At 42.3% G+C, this 18,802-nt stretch overlaps 1 protein-coding gene and 1 pseudogene across 1 annotated transcript; both read right to left on the bottom strand.

Annotated features, from left to right (window-relative positions):
• Positions 1 to 11,785: 11,785 nt before the first annotated feature.
• On the bottom strand, positions 11,786 to 11,977 carry LOC133070740 (translation machinery-associated protein 7-like). Its single transcript, XM_061163138.1, has one exon. The coding sequence runs from the start codon at positions 11,975 to 11,977 to the stop codon at positions 11,786 to 11,788; it is 192 nt and encodes a 63-aa protein (XP_061019121.1).
• Positions 11,978 to 16,632: 4,655 nt separating this feature from the next.
• On the bottom strand, positions 16,633 to 16,787 carry LOC133070572 (cytochrome b-c1 complex subunit 10-like; annotated as a pseudogene).
• Between the last annotated feature and the right edge of the window lie 2,015 nt (positions 16,788 to 18,802).

The raw sequence follows: 18,802 nt of genomic DNA, 5'->3' as shown, positions 1-18,802 counted from the left end.
ACCAAAGTATTGGAGTTTCAGCTTCAGCATCAGTCCTTCCAATGAACACCCAGGACTGATCTCCTTTAGAATGGACTGGTTGGATCTTCCTGCAGTCCAAGGGACTCTCTTTATTTTGCGTTAGGCTCCTAAAAAGTGATACGTACTTTTAATACATTGTTTTGTTTAATCCTCATTGCTTTATTAACTCTGCTGTACCTCTGAGGCTTAACTAATAAATGGCAGAGCTAGGAAGACTTGACCTTAAGTCCATACTCTCTACCTTCCCACTTATTCCCCTGATAGATTTACCTCTGTCTGGTACCTAAAGAATCAGGTCCAAGCTCCTCAGCCTGAATCTGAATCTCCTCCAGCATCTGTACAATTTCTTTCATAGGCTTATCTTTTCTCACTCCTTGTCATGCACTACATGGTTGAGTCATACCAGATCCTTCGTGTTACTGGTCCTTGCATTCTTCCAGGCCCTGCACAGGCTGTTCCCTCCACATGGAATCTTTTTCTCTCCTCTCTGCCTGGCAAATGGCCAATGTGATTTTTCTGAAACTCCATCTGACTGTTACTTCATTGTGTAAAACTTCTCTGTGTTTCCTCACCACCTAATGTGATCAAGACCAAGTTTCTCAACTTCAAACAGAGGATCTGCATGTTCTGGGTCCTACTGACCTCTGGGCTCACCTCTCCCACTTTCATCACCTATTTAATGCTTCACACCCATGATCTACTTACAGTTCCCTAAGTATTTTGCACACTATCGGCTCCAGGCCTTTGCACGTGCTGTTCCTTTTTCCTGGAACACTTTTCCTACCTACTCCTTCACTTGGCTAGGTCCTATGTGGACTTTGGATCATTGCTTGGGTCACACCTCCTCAGAGGTCCTTGCCCTTTCCCTTCCAGGGAATCTGTTTATACATATATATATATATATATTTATATATATATATATTTCAATGCTATGAGTTCCTCAAGGTCAAAGACCAAATTAATTTGGGCCTGGTTCCCCAAAGCCTCACATAGGACCTGATGCTCAGACTGTCTCAAGAAATGAGTGATGAGTGAAAGAGCTGATGTGTGGGTAGATGGATGAGCTAGAATGCAGAGTCCTTGCTCAGGGTTTGGTACCCAGGCTGACCTCAGACCCATCCTTTTTTGCCAGCTGTGGCCTGATAGTCTTGTAGTGGCTCCCATTATTCGGAACCTCTTCACTGCAGTGTGACCTTATTTATGTGAGTTTACCTCTTGGAGACTCAGTTTCCTCAAAAGTAATATGAGAAAGTAGGAGTACATGATCCCTGCTGTCCCTTCCAGATCAAATGTTATGTGAATCCATGCCTCTTGCAAAGGAGAAGGAATTTTCCAGGCACCGTGCACTTATATGTGGGGAGAGCACCGATGGTGATGGTGCTTGCAAGAGATTTTCAGAGACTTCAGCTTAACTCTAACTCAGAAGTGGGTAAACAGTGGCTCATGGGCCACATGCCTCTCATTGCCTATTTCTGCATGGCCCACAAGCTAAGAGTGGCTTTTTCATTTTTAAATGAAAAGAAAAATCAAAATAATAATATTTCATGACCTGTGAAAGTTACATGAGATTCGAATTTGAGCATCCATAAGTAGAGTTATGTTGGGATGCAACCAGGCTTATTTGCTTACACATTGTCTATATCTGCTTTTACACTTCAGTGGCAGCATTGAGTAGTTGTGACAGAGACTGTATGGACCTCAAGAACTAAAATACTTACCATCTGGCCTCTTACAGAAAACATTTGCCAACCCTTGTTCTGACTCAAACCCTCAATGGCTTCCCAGTACCTATAACAGTGCTGTCTGTTGTAATGTGAGCCATATATATAATTTGAAATTTTCTAGTAGCCATGTTAAAAAGTAAAATAAGGTTAATAATGTATTTTATTTAACCCAATACACCAAAAATATTATTTCAATGTGTAATCAATTTACAATTATTAAAGCAGTTTTACATTCTTTAGTTCATACTCAGTCTTCAAAATCTGGTGTGTATTTTATACTTATAGCACATCTCAGTTTGCAACAGCCACATTTTAAGCCTCATATGGCTAGTGGTGACTCTAGTGGACAGCTCAGGGTTCTAAGACCAAGTGTAAACTCTTTGACATGAAGTTCTAGGTCCTTTGTTATTGGGCCTCAGCTTTATTCCTAACTGCTTCCTTAAATGCCAGCTAGACTGATCCATACTATGCCCCCTACATTAGATATAAAATACTTCCACCTCTACTTCCTTGCTCTCTCCTTTTTCTTCTTTTCTTTCTTTTTCTTTATGGTAACGGCTTTATTCAGATATAATTCACATTCCATACAATCCATCCATTGAAAGTGTACAATTCAATGGTTTTTAATATGCTAAAATTAAATGGAGTCGTGCACCATCACCACAATCAATTGTAGAACATTTTCATCACCCCAAAAAGAAATTCCATACCCTTTAACAATCACCTTCATTCCTCACAGCCTACCCCAGCTGTACGCAACCACCAATATATTTTTTGTCTCTATGAATTTGCCTATGCTTGACATTTTGTAGAAATGGAATCATAAAGTGTATGATCTTTGGTCTCTAGCTTCTTTCACTTAGCATAATTTTGCAAGATTCATCCATGTTGTAGCATGCAACAGTTCTTTCATTCCTTTTTTTTTTTTTTTAATTATTTTTTGGCTGTGCTGGGACTTCATTGCTGCACACAGGCTTTCTCTAGTTGCAATGAGTGGGGGCTACTCTTCATTGTGGCGTGCGGGCTTCTCATTGCGGTGGCTTCTCTTGTTGGGGAGCACAAGCTCTAGGCTGTTGGGCTTCAGTAGTTGTGGCACATGGTTTAGTTGCTCCAAGGCATGTGGGATCTTCCTGGATCAGGGATCGAACCTGTGCCCTGTGCATTGACAGGCAGATGCTTAACCAATGGACCACCAGGGAAGCCCTCTTTCATTCCCTTTTGTTACTTAACTATATTCTATTGCTCTTTCCTTTCTGGAATGCCTTCCTCCTCCAATAACTTTCCTTTTAGAGACTGAAGTGCAGGACTTCAGCAAAAACCAAGAAGAAAAAGAAAAATCTGCTCTTCCGAGTTTACAATTTTAAGATAAAATGTAGGATCTGTCTAGATCTTTAGAGAAAAAAAAAAATCCTTTGAGAAATAATTATATCAGTAACAAAATGCTTTTTTTTTTTAGATCAACCCCCTGCCCCCCACAACTTGTTTCTCATGAAGGGAAAAGAACTTCAACTCAAACTGCTAATAACTCTAGAAGACTGTGTTAGGTACACACACATATTTGTCACACCAATAAACTGAACATGGTAACCCTGCCTCAGCTAAGAGACACCCACAATAGAGGCCATGAGGTGTCTGACCTCAGTTCCAGTTTCCCTCCAACAGACACTTAGCTGAGCTGACTAGTCTGTTGACAGCTCCATAGGCAATGATCCCCACACTCCATACTTTCACAGCAAGAAAAAAAAACAAAAAACCACAAACACCTACTAAACTCCAGCCCTTTTCCTTCAGCTCCTAGGCTTATCCTCCAGGTGATTCTGACTCCTCCAAGACCCCACCCCAATCCCTCTCCCCCTTCCTCTGACTCAACCTTCTGTTCCACTATGGCTCCACCTTTTTTCCTCTCCTGGTTCCTCCTTTCCTATCATTCCCCCTTAACTCTCCCCTTTCCTCCTCACTGCCCATCCTTTTTCAGTCTCTTCTCTTTTCTACCCGCTCCCTGTTCTCTTCTTTTCCTTATCTTGGTTGCTCCCTTCTTCCTTCATCTCCTCGCACTGCCATCTTTCTCCCCTTCTCTCCTCTCTCAGTGCACCCCTTGTACAGATGTGGAGCTGGGAAGGCCCTTAGGCTCATCTCACAGAAGACAGCCAGGCATCAAGGAGTCAGATCTGAGACTGAAAGTTGGCTGCATCAATTAATAACTGTGGAATTATGAGCAAATTACTCAACCTCCCTCGTAGGATTAAAGGTATGTAAAGTAGCATTCAGTGAGCTCTCAGTCACCATTCCTTATCCTTTTCAAGCCCACACTGGAGAAGAGAGGAGGAAACCCTTCCCCACAGGTTCCACAGAACCACCAGTCACCTCTGTAATCTTTCCTTCAAACCTTCTCATCTTGCCCCACCCACACCTCACACGCCATCGCTGTCATTCCGGAGGCCACCTGACGCTGTCTCCCCACCTTTGCTGTCCCTCCATCCTTTCTACAGCTCTGCTACTCCCCTCTTCTCCCCCCAGTTTTTCAACTCTTTTCCGGGCTTCTCTTCATGGGAGAGCCTCACTGTGCAGGTACTGGGGCTCCTGTGTGACTTTAAGTCATGCGAATCCTCAGAGCCTCGGGTGGTCTCAGTGGCAGAAAGCCCCAGCTCCCCTGAGTGCCTTCTGATGGGCTGATTCTTTCAGATGGGGTTTCCTTGGTTCCACTGAGCCTAGTGGAGCTTCCCAGGTGGCGCTAGTGGTAAGGAACCTGCTTGCCAATGCTGGAGATGTAAAGAGATGTGGGCTTGGCCCCTGGGTCGGGAATAGGGTAGAGGAGCCTGAGGCATAGAGTCAAAAAGAGTCAGACACGAACGGAAACAACTTAGCATGCACACGCACACTGTGCCTGGTGGGCAAATGTCACAGTCACAGGTCTAGTCCTTTGACTAGTTCTTTCTGATGGGGCTGGGCTCAGCTTGAGTTTTAAAATTTCTCTTCCTCCTCCTCCTCTTTGTTAACGTCTCCATGTTATCCTAGTTGTGAGTACCTGCTAAAGAAAGTTTTGAAAGTGCATAAAAGTGAAAGCAGGCAATTTCTTCCAAAATTGTGTTGCCCCTCCCTGACCATACAGTCTAGGTGAGAATGTGAGCTGCACATTGTGTTGTTTTTATTTTTATTTATTTATTTTTACTGTGTTGTTTTTAAAATACTGGAATGCTGCTCTAACGACAATGGAAGTAGTGATCATAGGTGAATCAACATTTTCTATGTGCACTATTCTAAATGCTCTTTATGTTTAGCATTGGTATTATCACTATTCCTAATAACAACTGAGAGACACTGGCCTTACAAAGGTTGAGTCATCTGCCCTAGACCATGCGGTTGGTAAATACATGGTCGAGCCAGGACTTTTGAATCTGAGTTTGACTCCAGAGCTCCTGTGCAGCCTCTCCTCTGTACCGGGTGTTCTTTACATTCAGTGTCTGTGTTCCCTCTGACTTGGGAGACTAGCTCTCCTGTCATTTCATGGCCTCTATACAGCATTCTCCATTGGTGGATCTTTGCGTGTATGCTAAGTCGCTCAGTTGTGTTCAACTCTTTGCAACGCTATGGACTCTAGCCAGGCAGGCTCCTCTGCCCATGGGGTTCTCCCAGAAAGGATACTGGAGTGGGTTGCCATGCCCTCCTCCAGGGGATCTTCCTGACTTAGGGATCAAACCTGTGTTTCTTATGTCTCCTGCATTGGCAGGTGGGTTCTTTACCGCTAACATCACCTGGGAAGGCCTGGTGGATCTTTAGGAGATAGGAAACCAGTGAAGCCTGGGTTAACTCTTTTGGAAAAGTCCTATCAGGCCTGACTGATAGCCAGTCATCCTCACCTGTTTCTAGGGATGCTAAGGGCTGGACCACAAAGGGGCCAACCCTGAGGATGCGGTGTTCCTTCTGGAAATTAGTAATTCTGCAGCCAAAGCTGCAAGTATTAAATAATAATAACCAGAACTATCTATAGGGCTTGGGCTAGAAGTCAGGCCATCTTTAGACACTATTTTTTAAAACCATTTTATTTTGGCTGCTCTCGGTCTTTGTTGCAGTGTGAGGGGCTCTTTGTTGTGGTACAGTCTTCTCTCGTTGCAGTGTGGTTGAGGGTGTGGGTTCCCGAGGGTGTGGGCTTTCTATATGTGGGCTTAGTTGCCCCACAGCAAGTGGGATCTTAGATCCCCGACCAGAGATGGAACCCTCCTCCCCTGCACTGGAAGGTGGATTGTTAACCACTGGACCACCTGGGAAGTCCCTATAGACACTTTCAATGAGCCCCCACAATGACTCTGCAAGGTGGGTGAAATGATTTGCCCAAAACAAGTGTTAGGGTTCAAACCTAGCCTTACCTGGTGCTGGACTATTTCCATCTTGCCCTTTGCTTTTCTGTAACAAGGTTAAGCGTTCATTAAGAGTGAGCCTCTGGGAAAAAAAAAAAAAAAAAGAGTGAGCCTCTGTCATGTGCCAGGTGCTCTACTGGAATTCTTCCATATATTATTATCTCCTTGAATCTGCAGAGTAATACCTTCAGGGAGATATGATAAATATTCCAGTTTTACAGATGAAGAAGCTGAGGTTCAGAAAAGTTGAACTCAAGCTCAAAGTTGTACTCAAGATTTCACGGCCAGTTAGGAGGAGAAACAATATTCACCCTCTCATTGCTTGACTCCTGAGCTTATGGCCTGTTTGCAGCCCGGGATAAGGGGGCAGAGTTTTTATCTGGATTGAGGGTTTGAACTAGAGCTGGTTCAGCCCAAGCAGGCCCGTGTTTAGGGAACAGGTAAGGGCTGAGATCTGTTTGAAATTTCTTCAGGACCCCAGGTTCTTCCTCTGACACCCTCTATGGGGGTAAATCAGAGAGGAGGCTGGCTGCTGTTTCTTTTTCTGTGAGGGGGTCATAAGGAATCTCTGTGATGTTTTCATGGTTGTGCTTTAGTCCCCGCATCCTGTGCATCTAGTCCCTGCTGAGCTTTTGGCTCTCTTGATTTTGTTTAAAAGAAAAATAGCCCATGCCTCAGACTCACAGACTGGAAAGAACTTTGAAGAAGACCTACTCATACAACCTTCCGTTTGATGCCTCTCTGCACCCCGGATTCTTCCTCTCTCAGGATTTCACAAGGTCTTGGATAGGAGAGGGAAAATAATGAAGGTGGAAGCATAAGAACTGGAATAAATACTTCATGGTTCTGAACACTGTAGATCAGCAGTTCTCAGAGTATGCTCTGGGACCCCATGGGTCTTCCAGATCCTTTCAGGGGTCTGCAAGGTCAAAATTATTTTCATAATAATACTGTTATTTGCTTTATTCACTCTTATTCTCTCACCAGTATATGGTGGAATTTTCCACAATTATGTGATATTGCAACAGATGAAATATAAAAGCAAATATGAGAATTATATCTTCTATGAAGCCAGAGATTAGATTTACAAAAATACAAAGCAATTCTACTCCTTTCACTGATTTTTTTTGAAAATATTTATATGTAATGAGTTTATTATTTAAAACATGAATTAGCGATATATAGAACTTCTCAGTTTCTATTTCTAATACGGCAGATATTGACAGCTATAACCCACATAAACAAAAGCTCTTTGGGGTCCTCAATACTTCTCAAGAATGAAAAAGGTCTTGAGATCAAAAAGTTTGAGAACTGTGCTTTAGACCATCACTAGCGTCACATTGACATTATCTTAGGTCTAATTGTGAGTGGAACAAAAGGTTTCTAGAATCACAGTCCTGACAACTGGCATTTCTTGTGAGAAGAGCTAGTAATAGCTAGGTCCTCTTACCCCAACAGGACCCAGAGATGACAGCATAAAAATCTCAACCAGAGTCAGGCTCAGTTCAGTCCACTCACTCAATTGTGTCCGACTCTTTACGACCCCATGGACTGCAGCATGCCAGGCTTCCGTGTCCATCACCAACTCCCAGAGCTTACTCAAATTCATGTCCATCGAGTCAGTGATGTCATCCAACCATCTCATCCTCTGTCGTCCCCTTCTCCTGCCTTCAATCTTTCCCAGCATCAGGGTCTTTTCCAATGAGTCAGTTTTTCACATCAGGTGGCCAAAGTATTGGAGTTTCAGCTTCAGCATCAGTCCTTCCAATGACTATTCAGGACTGATTTCCTTTAGGATGGACTGGTTGGATCTCCTTGCAGTCCAAGGGACTCTCAAGAGTCTTCTCCAACACCACAGTTCAAAAGCATCAATTCTTCGGTGCTCAGCTTTCTTCATAGTCCAACTCTCACATCCATACATCACTACTGGAAAAACCATACCTTTGACTAGACGGACCTTTGTTGGCAAAGTAGTGTCTCTACTTTTTAATATGCTGTTAGGTTGGTCATAATTTTTCTTCCAAGGAGTAAGTGTTTTTTAATTTCATGGCTGCAGTCACCATTTGCAGTGATTTTGGAGCCCAAGAAAATAAAGTCTATCACTGTTTCCGTTGTTTCCCCATCTATTTGCCATGAAGTGATGGGACTGGATGCCATCATCTTAGTTTTCTGAATGTTGAGTTTTAAGCCAACTTTTTTTTTTTTAAGCCAACTTTTTCATTGAACAATATGAAGAGAGTCAGGCTAGGTCCTATCATATCAACTATATCAAAGAGTAAACACATTTGTCGAAATGACTTAAATGAGATTTTTGGCAATATTTTTTCTTCAATTTCATTGAAGTTCACTAACCTGTACATACTTAAAGTGTACAATTTGGTCAGTTTTGATATATGTGTACACCTGTGAAAATATCACCACAATCAAGATTACAAAGATTTCCATCACTCCTGAAGTTTATTTATGCCACTTTGTAATTCATTCTTCCCTCCACCCCATCCCCAGACAATTCCTAATGTGCTTTCCAACTCTATAGATTAGTTTGTATTTTCTGTAATTTTATATGCATGGAATCACACAGTAAATACTTTTCTTTTGGCCTGGCTTCTTTTACTCTACACTGATGATTTTGAGCTTTATCCATGGTATTGTGTTGCGGATGAGATTTGAACTCTAGTTCTGCCACTTCTTAACTCCATTGAGTTTGGGGAAATTACTTAAACTGTTCTTCACAGAGGAAACAATAAATAAAATTCCTATCTTGCATAGCTGTGAAGATAAAATAAGTCAATATAAGTAAATAAAACACTTAGTTCAGTTCCTCATACTTACTGGGTAGTTGATAAATAGTAGTTATTTTTGAACATGTGTCTGGGGTAGGAATTAAGGAGGGTAACTAGCACAGCATGGGGATGGGGGAGAATCTTGTTTAGACTAATTTGATTCATAGCTCAGGTTTAACTATTTGTTAAATGTTTCTCACTTGCACACCCCAAACCTCTACACATGCCAAGTTAACCAGGAAATTTTCCTTTAGCAAGGGCTGGGAACATGGAAATTTATAGCTTTGAAAGTCCTGCCAGTTTGGAGTCACCCTGTTGGGAAAAAAAAGTTCCACTAGGCTGCTTTGAAATGGAAAAGGTGTATTCCTTCTTCTTCTTCACTGATTCCAGGTCCAACTGGCCTGATTTCCTCAAACTTGGGATGAAAACCCCTTGTCTGGAGATGGAGGTGGGCTTCAGAAGGTTCTTGGCCAGAGAAAGTGGGGGATTGAGATTTCTGCATGTCTCATTGCAGCTGAGCCTGAGTTGGGACAGAAGTGGTTGAGCGGAGGAGTTTCTCAGAGGATCCAAATGGGTTCCATTGCTTCTTGGCCTTTTAAGTGCCACAGGCCAGGGGAACCTGTTACAATCATGTTGTGCTTGCTACTGGCAGCTAAAGCTTCTTGTATCCTCATGCTACTGAGGATAACTGCTCTTTCCTAAGCCTGAAGACATAGTCTGAGAGTGGGGGTGGAGGGAACACAAAGAGGACAGGAGAGAAGAGAGGAGGGAGGGTGAGAGCAGGCTGAATTGATCTATGTCTGTTAAGGTCTAGCTGGAAAACACAATGAAGTGAAAAGGCTTCTTGGTTGGTGTGCTTTTCTTCATTTTTTTCCCCCCTGGGTTTGAAGTGGGAGGGAGGGATGGGAAAAAAAGAAAGGAAGAGGTGGAGGATTGGCAAGGCCTGAGCAGAAGCAGCGCGACACCCTCAGACTTGGGGAGGGAAAAGTAACTTGTTGATTCTGGAACCTTCTTGGGGCACCCACTTACTGGTCAATCCTTTCCTTCCACAAGAGACTGCAACTCAGGGCAATACTGCCAGTAGGACATTTTGAATGATGGAAAATTAAAGTAGCAGAAGCCAGCCCATCCCTACCCTAGAATAAACACCATATAATTCCAGTTGGGGGTGGGATGGGTGTTGACGTTGGTATTTTTTGCAGTTTAGGGTATCTGCAAATTTTTATTGCATTGTTACTTTATGCCAGTTCCTATCCTGAAGTATTTTGTAGGAATTGTTTCAGTTCTTCCAACAGCTTTGTGAGGTGAGGGTTGTATCATTATCCCCATTTACAGATAAACAGAAGCTTACAAAGGTTAAGTAAAGAACTTAAGGTCATATAATTAGTAAGCGGCAGAATCAGGCTTCCTCATCAGGTCTGTTTGAACTCTGAGCCTTCATTCTTGAGCACCTCACTGTGCAATATGTTCAGATATTGTCTCTTAAACAGCTCACAGTTTACTATTTTTCTGGGAGGAGGAGGATGCTTGGAGCTGGGAAGCTGGTACCTGGATAGTTATGTGTGAAATTCGCTACAGTACAAAGTTGAAATAAATGCTTCAGCAGGCCAAAGAAGAGAATACTTATTTCCATAGGCCTGGGATGATGAAATTAAGGAAATCCTTTTACTTGGAAAAAATTGAAGTATAGTTGATTTACAATATTATATTACTATAGTTTCAGGTGTTCAATATAGTGACTCAGTATTTTTGTAGATTATACTCCATTTAAAGTTATTATAAAATATTGGCTATATTCCTTGTGCTGTACGATATATCCTTGTAGCTAATTTATTTTATACATAGTAGTTGGTGCCTCTTAATCCCCTACTCCTATCTTCTTCTTCCCTACTTCCCTCGCTCCACTGGTATAATTAGTTTGTTCTCTATATCTGTAAGTCTATTTCTATTTTGTTATATTCATTCATTTGTCTTATTTTTTAGAGCCCACATTTAAGTGATAACATATAGCATTTATCTTTGTCTGACTTATTTCACTAAGCATAATACCCTAATACCCTCCAGGTCCATCCATATCATTGCAAATGGCAAAATTAAAATTTTTATGACCAAGTAATAGTCCATTTTAATATATATCACACCTCTATTTATCTGATGATACACACTTAGGTTGTTTCCATGTCTTGGCTAATGTAAATAATGCTGCTATTTCAAATAATTTCTTTTCAAATCAGGGTTTTTGTTTTCTACTTTTTAAAAATGTGTGACTTTTTAAAAGGTTAGAAGCTCAAGTAGCAGCACTAACTACCTGGCATCATCTAGGACTGTGACCTTGGTTAAATTACTTACCCTTTCTGAGATTTGAGTTCGTCATCTGTAAAATGAAGGTACAGTCCTTCATTCAACAAATGTTTCCCGAGAGCTATTTTGTGTCAGGCATTGTCCTAGGCAACAGAGATGTATTGGTGAATAAGACAGACAAGGACCCTGCACTCACAGAGCTTCCATTCCTGTGGGGATAATAATTGTACCTACTTCTTCCGTGATCTGCTTGACTAAGTCTGTTTCCATAGGACCATGGACCTAATCTTTAAACACTTAGCAATTGTTGTAGTTTTTTCTTTGACCAAAGTCTTAACTCATTGAGGGCAGGCACAATGTCTGATTTCTTACTTTATTTTGTTTTTAGCTCATCAGTCACAGGTTCCTATTAGGCTTTCCTTAAATACTTGTTTGTTTGTTTGTTTGTTTTTTTACAAAAGTTTATTCTTAAATGCACAATAGGTTCCAAGACAACACTTCATTCTAGCAATAGGCAGCAATGGATATTACGGCAGGGAATCCAGGTGTTTAAACAGGAATGGAACTAAGGGTCATCATTGCCTCAGGCACAAGGAACAGCTTACTTTTTGCCAGATTTCTTAATTCCACCGGTGGCCAGGAGGCCTTTCCCCGCGGCCTTTGCTTTTAGCTCCTCGAGTTTCTTCTGCTCCTCCTCCTGCTTCTGCTTGAATGCCTTATCTTCATCCATCTCCTTGGCTTGCTTCTTGGGCTGCTTCAGGGGCTTCTTCTTGCCACCTTTGCAGCCCGACATGGCTCCTGCTGCCCCTTCCCCAGACCCTGCCACCAGAAGTGGCTCCTTAAATACTTGTTGAATGAATAAATGAAATGAGATTATGCATATAAAGGACCTGGCATAGTGAGACTCAGTGAAACATTATCTTCTATTATGACTTGACATTTATGCTTCTCAGTTTGAAAAATGACATAAGCCACATATATACCTACCTGCCTTTGACATCTAGTGCTGTGTAAGGGACTCTGCTGTTTGCCTACTTAACTGTCATTGCCCTTTCTCCTTGTTGGCAGACCCCAGATTTTTTGATTGTTCACCCTTCCTCTACCTGTAGATCTGTAAGTGGCACAACTGGGATTTGAATCTAAGAGGCAGGTTTCATGGTATGAGCTTTTAACCTTTAAAAAAAAATCACATATTGGTAAATATTTGCATATCATAAATCTGACAAGAAGTTAATATCCAAAAAATATAACTTCTACAAGTCAACAACAGGAAAACAAACAACCCAGTTAAAAACTGGGCAAAAGGGTTTAACTTTCTCTAAAGAAGATAAACAAATGGCTAACAGGAACATGAAAGATATTCAACATCACTAGTTATTAGTGAAAAGCAAATCAAAGCCATGATTGGAATCTTATCTCAAACCCATTAAGATGGATATAACCCAGAAAATAACAAGTATTGGTGTGTATGTGGAGCAGCTGGAATGCTTGCACACTGTTAAGCGAGAATTTAAAATGGTACAAGCCCTGGGACTTCTCTGGTAATCCAGTCGTTAAGACTCCATGTTCCTATTGTAGGGGGTCCAGGTTTGACCCTTGGTCAGGGAACGATACCCCGTATGCTGCAACTAAAGGTCCTATGTGCCACAAGTAAGACTCGGCACACACACACAAAATGATATCTGTAACTTGAAATAGTTTAGCCAATAAAATTATTTTTTAAAAAATGATGCAGCTATATATGGAATTTAGAAAGATGGTAATGATAACCCGATATGCAAGACAGAAAAAGAGACACAGATGTACAGAACAGACTTTTGGACTCTATGGGAGAAGGCGAGAGTGGGATGATCTGAGAGAACAGCATCGAAACATGTATGTTATCAAGTGTGAAACAGATCGCCAGTCCAGGTTGGATGCATGAGACAAGTGCTCGGGGCTGGTGCACTGGGATGACCCAGAGGGATGGGGTGGGGAGGGAGGTGGGAGGGGGGTTCAGGATGGGGAACACATGTAAACCCATGGCTGATTCATGTCAATGTATGGCAAAAACCACTACAATATCGTAAAGTAATTAGCCTCCAACTAATAAAAATAAATGGGGAAAAAAAATGATGCAGCTACTATGGAAAATAGTGTGGTGGCTCCTTAAAAAAGACCATTTAATCCAGCATTTCTACTTTTGGGTATATACCCAAAAGAATTGAAAATAGGGTCCTGAAGAGGTATTTATATACCCATGTTTGTAGCAGCATTATTTGCAATAGCTAAAAGGTGGAATCAACCTGTGTCCTTTAGTGAATGCTTATTCATTCGCTAAGTCTGACTCTTTGTGACTCCATGGACTGCAACATGCCAAGGTTCCCTGCCCTTCACTATCTCCTGGAGTTTGCTCAAACTCATGTCCATTGACTTGGTGATGTCATCCAACCATCTCATCTTCTGTCGATCCCTTCTCCTCCTGCCCTCAATCTTTTCCAGCATCAGGGTCTTTTCTAATGAGTTGGCTCTTCGCATCAGGCCTTTGATGAATAGATGGTTAAATAAATACAGTGGAATATCATCTAGCCTTTAAAGGAAAGAAACTCTGATATATGCTACAAGATGCATGAACCTGAAGACATGCTAAGTGAAATAACCAGATACAAAAGGATAAATATTGTATGATTCCACTTCTATGAGGTATCTAGAGTAGTCAGATACAGAAAGACAGACAGTAGACTGATTATTGCTAGGGGATGAGGGTAGTTATTGATGAATAGGTACAGAGGGAGGGAGCCAGGGGGGCAAACCAGGATGAGCAGCTTGAAGTTGGGCATGGCAGGCCCAGAGTCAATATCCTGTGGGGTTGACCTGCAGTGTCAGCAGCATGAGTGTCCCATAGCCCACCATGCAGAGATGAGTTCAGCCGAGGAGGCTGGAGGCCCATCAGGAAAAGCTCTGATAAGTGCCTGAAGAAGGGCCCTCGCCTGGGCCAGCAGCTGCCCTTGATGGTGGTGGAGTCCATCAAAGTGGGTGCTGTGGAGAGTGGGGAGCCCTCTCAAAAAATAGGTGCAGAGTTTTAGTTTTGTAAAATGAAATGAGTTCTGTAGATGGATGGTGGTGATGGTATCACATCGATGTGAATGCGCTTGATGCCTTTGAACTGTATATTTGAAAGTGGTTAACATGATAAATTTTATGTTATGTGTATTTCAATTTTAAAAAAGTTAATGATCAATATTTTTTTCAGTTAAGGTTATATATTAGTATGAGGATTATATTCTAACATAACTGATGTATATATGTGTATGATGCATATATATACAAAGCCACATATTAAAAATGAAAGTAAAAGAACTTTCTTTTTATTTATCTATTTTTTCATTTATTTTTATTAGTTGGAGGCTAATTACTTTACAATATTGTAGTGGTTTTTGCCATAAAGAACTTTCTTAACTTCATTATCTCAGGCCTGTAGGCCCACCAGGTCTGCAAGTCATGGCAATCCCATTGGTGTTACTGGTGATGTGAGTACAGGTGGAGATGAGATTCCAGCCAGTGGGATATGAGGATAAGTCCACTGGGGGTAATTCTGAGATGAATTTCTTGATTAAAAAAAGACACATGGGAAGATAGAGCCTGTCTTCTGTCTTCTTCTTATCTTGTCCACCTGAGATGCCTAGAACGATAGCAACAATCTTGGAATCATGAACGGTGCTAATGGAGACAATTGTGACACACTGAGGATGTCAGAATTAAAAACTGCTTCATCCAAGATGGTGACTCGATGACATCATTTAATTCTAAACTAAACAACCCTGGGACCCTCTTTCCTCCAGACTTACTGTATGATGTTATAAATGTTCTTTATTGTTCAAGCCATTTTGAGTTGAGTTTTCTGAAACTGGTGGTTACAGGCATCCTCACAGATGCAGAATATCATAAAATCAGGCTTAGGGTTTTCTGGCCCTTGGATTGCTTTTCTTTTGTGTAACCTTCCCTGAGTCAGAATAAATCTCACTTTCCTCTCCCAAGGAAGCACTGTTCCTTTGACAGCAAAAAGTCTTTGGTGTGAGGCTGGGAGTCTGTGGCAGTTGTGGAGGTGCACCACCCAGACCTCCCTTCAAGGAGGGACGTGCCATGGCCGTCTATTGGAGCCAAGTCCGCACTCTTCACAGCCCTGGCTAGTGACTGAGGGTAACGGGGGTGTGAGGCCTGGCCACTTCCACTCAGTGGAGGGCTCCTCTGACCAGCGGTCTTTCCTCTAGTGCCTTTTCCTGCCCACTGCTGCTCTTCTCTCTTCTCCCTTTCACAGACACCACTGCCCCCCCACCCCAAACGGCTCCCACAACTCACCTAGGATCTGCTTCTCAGAGGACCCAGCTGGCACAGAGTAGAAGATCATGGATAACTCCTTTTGAGGGACTTGTCCAGCCTGGTCTGAAAATAGGAGACCTACTTTCTCCTCCTTGTCATTCTATCTTTCTAAACATATTCCTAATATCTCGAACAACAGATCAGTAGACACTCAATTATTTAGCAATGAAGTGCCTCTTAATGCCAGCTCAGCTTTGTACTGGAGGCCTTGAGTTCCTTATCTCAGGCAAGATAATCCTCAGGGAAATCCCAAGAGATGGGTACAGGTATCCTTATTTAACAGATGAGGAAACCGAGTCCTGAAATGTTAGGTGATGTTGCCAAGGTCACATTGTCAGAATGTGGCAGATCTCATTTTATTCAGGTCTGATTGTTAGCCCCTCAGAGAGTCCTGCTTTTCCACCTAAAGCACCTTTTCTACCTCCACTTCTCTGTGACTCTGCCCCACTTGACAGCTCTCTGAAATTACTGATGTGTTATTGTCCGTCTGTCTCTGAAAGGGAACCTTTCCACGGCAGCAGTCCCGTCTTATTTACTGCTGTAACCCCAGAATCTAGAACCATATCTGACACCAAGCACTATTCAACTAGTCACTGAATGGCTTAATAAAGGAAACTAAGCTCAATATATATATATATATATATATATACACATATATATATGTATGTATGTATATATTTACATGAGATAATGAATGTTTGTTGTCTTAAGCCACTAAGTCATGGAGTAACTTGCCAAGGCAGTGAGAGATAAAAACATTGTGCAGGCATTATATATTAAACATTTTAAATCAAGCCATTTCTGCCAGTTACTTGGAGAACACCTAAATTTGGAGTTGAAAGGATTCCCCGGTGACCCAAGCCCCTGGGACTGCAGTCAGGGTAACCAAGCCTCAGCATGAGCTTGTCCCAGTGGGCAGGCTTCAGAGCAAGGTTTAATGCTGTGTGCGTTCACACACCAAAGCTATTTTCACACAGAAAGTCTAAGTTGTGCTGTGGATTTCCTTGAGGGCCATCCTGAAAGACTGGGATGTTCGAGACTCAGATGGAAGGAGGCAGCACCACCAGATACCAGAGGAGGGGTCATTTTTCATTCATCGCTTTTCTTAAACTTGCCATTGAAGTAGGGCACCCAGTCCAGAATCAGCCCCTGTAAGTGGCCCACACAGGCCTCTTGGTTCCTGCTGTGGGAATCCAGTTTTGGGTCAGCTCTCAGTAGAGGGGGCCCAGAGGCCTCCTCAGCATCACGGAGCTGCCATACCAGCTCAGGGTGACCATGGACCTGGTGGCCGCCTGCTGAAACTAAACTCATATATATATATATATATATATGTGTGTGTGTGTGTGTGTGTGTGTGTGTGTATTTTTATTAATTTATTCAGGCTGTGTCAGGTCTTAGTTGCAGCTGGCGGGATCTTTCATTGCAGCACAAGGGCTTAGTTGCCTCATGGCATGTGGGATCTTAGTTTCGCAACCAGGGATCGAGCCCACCTCCCCTACATTGGCAGGTGGATTCTTAACCACTGGACCACCAGGGAAGTCCCTCAACTCGTCTTTAAGGCATGTTTATAATCACTGTTTAAAATAATATGCCATCACATTTGAATAACACTCCACAGTTTACAAAGTGTTCCACGGTCATCTCACGTGGTCCTCGTAGAAATTGCTGAGGTAGAGCTGACACTGTTCCACCTTCAGGTTCTTCTCACATTTACTGGGCCTTCTGCCTGGAATTCTACCTCCACCCCACCCCCACCCCCATTCTTTGCCTCCATCCCTCTCTGCCCCCTTCTCTGTCACTTTCTTAGGAAGGCTGGCTCTGAACCTAGGAACCTGGTGTTACACGCATTCTTCATACAATGGGAGTTAAACAGTTATGTAATTATTTTTTGACTGGCTTCCCTGCTAGCTGAGGCTCGAGGAGGACAGGGCCTTGTTGTCCCTGGATAGGTCATATACCACTGTGCCTGACGCACTGTAGTCCCCATTATACATATATGTATGTGGATATGAATGGTGTATATGAATATGACTGTCTATATATGTATATGTATAAAATGAATGACTTTCATTCATTAGATGAAGAAATCAAAACCCATGGTCTAAGCCACTGTGGCAAACTCTTTTGTTTGTTACACACAGTAAGAAATTTTTATTCTTTATGACCCCAGGAAACATGCATCCACACACACATACGATGGAGCTTAACTTATTGTGGACTAAACACTGATATTTTCTATTCTATTCAGCTTGACTTCATTAAAAAATACTTAGTTCTAGTCTATTTCATTGATTTCATGACTGACTAATGTCTGAAGAACCTTGGACTAATGGACTTACTCAAGGTCACCTAACTAGTATAGAGGGGAGGGATCAGAAGAATAATCCAGTATTTCCCACCTATGACTCTTAAGTGGTTTTCTTGTGCTAAGGCAAAACTATCGCAAAAGTCCTGTGTCAATTTTGATAACCAGAGAACAGATTTGTCCTTCTGACTGTTAGTTGTGGTTTAGGCAATCCTGGTCTCACTATCTGCAGGCATTTCAGTTTGGTTTGTCCAGGCACTTTGGCTCTCTGCAATGCAGCTGTCCACAAGTTTCTTCCTAGAAGCTCCAAAGGGAGAAATTTAGCCCTAATGGGTGGCACACCCAGACTTGCTGGAATTCTCATCCAAATCACACCAAACATGAACATATGGACAGAGGCACATGGCATATTAAATGATTTACTGGGGTCAAAGATCAAGTCAATGGCAGACATCCTCAGGGTCTGTAAGGCTAAGACACAGGGAAGCCCCCACTAGGCAGGGCCGTCAGCCTGGACCTGGTCAGCCGTCAGCCGGTTAATCTACAACGGCACCTTCTTTTCCTACCAGAGGGAGGTTTGACTTGAACTCCTGGGAGACCTGCCTTCTTGGAAGCTAGATTTCTCTGCTTTGGAGTCTAATTTAGCTGTTGTTGGACTCAGAAAGCCTAGAGAAAGCTGAAACTTGTTTATTTGTTCTTTTATTCCTGGATTTATAATTTGACCTAATATACTGTATGTCTGTACATGTGTTGATCTCAAAAAATGTTTGAGCTTGCCTGCTTCTCAGGCCATGTTGGCAGGCAGCTGTTAAAGCCATCAGTGATGTTTGCTTCCAGTTACAAAAGAAAACATTCTCTATTTGGGGCTATGTTGTTGTTTTTTTTCTTTCCTGATTTAAAAGGGGGAAATATGTTTCCCAGTAGAGATGTAAGGCTGCCCCCACCCCCTTCTAG

This window comes from Dama dama, chromosome 15, assembly GCF_033118175.1.
Source record: "Dama dama isolate Ldn47 chromosome 15, ASM3311817v1, whole genome shotgun sequence".
Taxonomy (NCBI): domain Eukaryota; kingdom Metazoa; phylum Chordata; class Mammalia; order Artiodactyla; family Cervidae; genus Dama; species Dama dama.
The sequence above is the reverse complement of the archived record's forward strand: the minus strand, read 5'-3'. Positions and strand labels throughout refer to the sequence as shown.

What these genes read in the sequence shown, in the direction of transcription:
- LOC133070740 (XM_061163138.1), bottom strand. Translation starts at nt 11,977, where the DNA reads ATGTCGGGCTGCAAAGGTGGCAAGAAGAAGCCCCTGAAGCAGCCCAAG.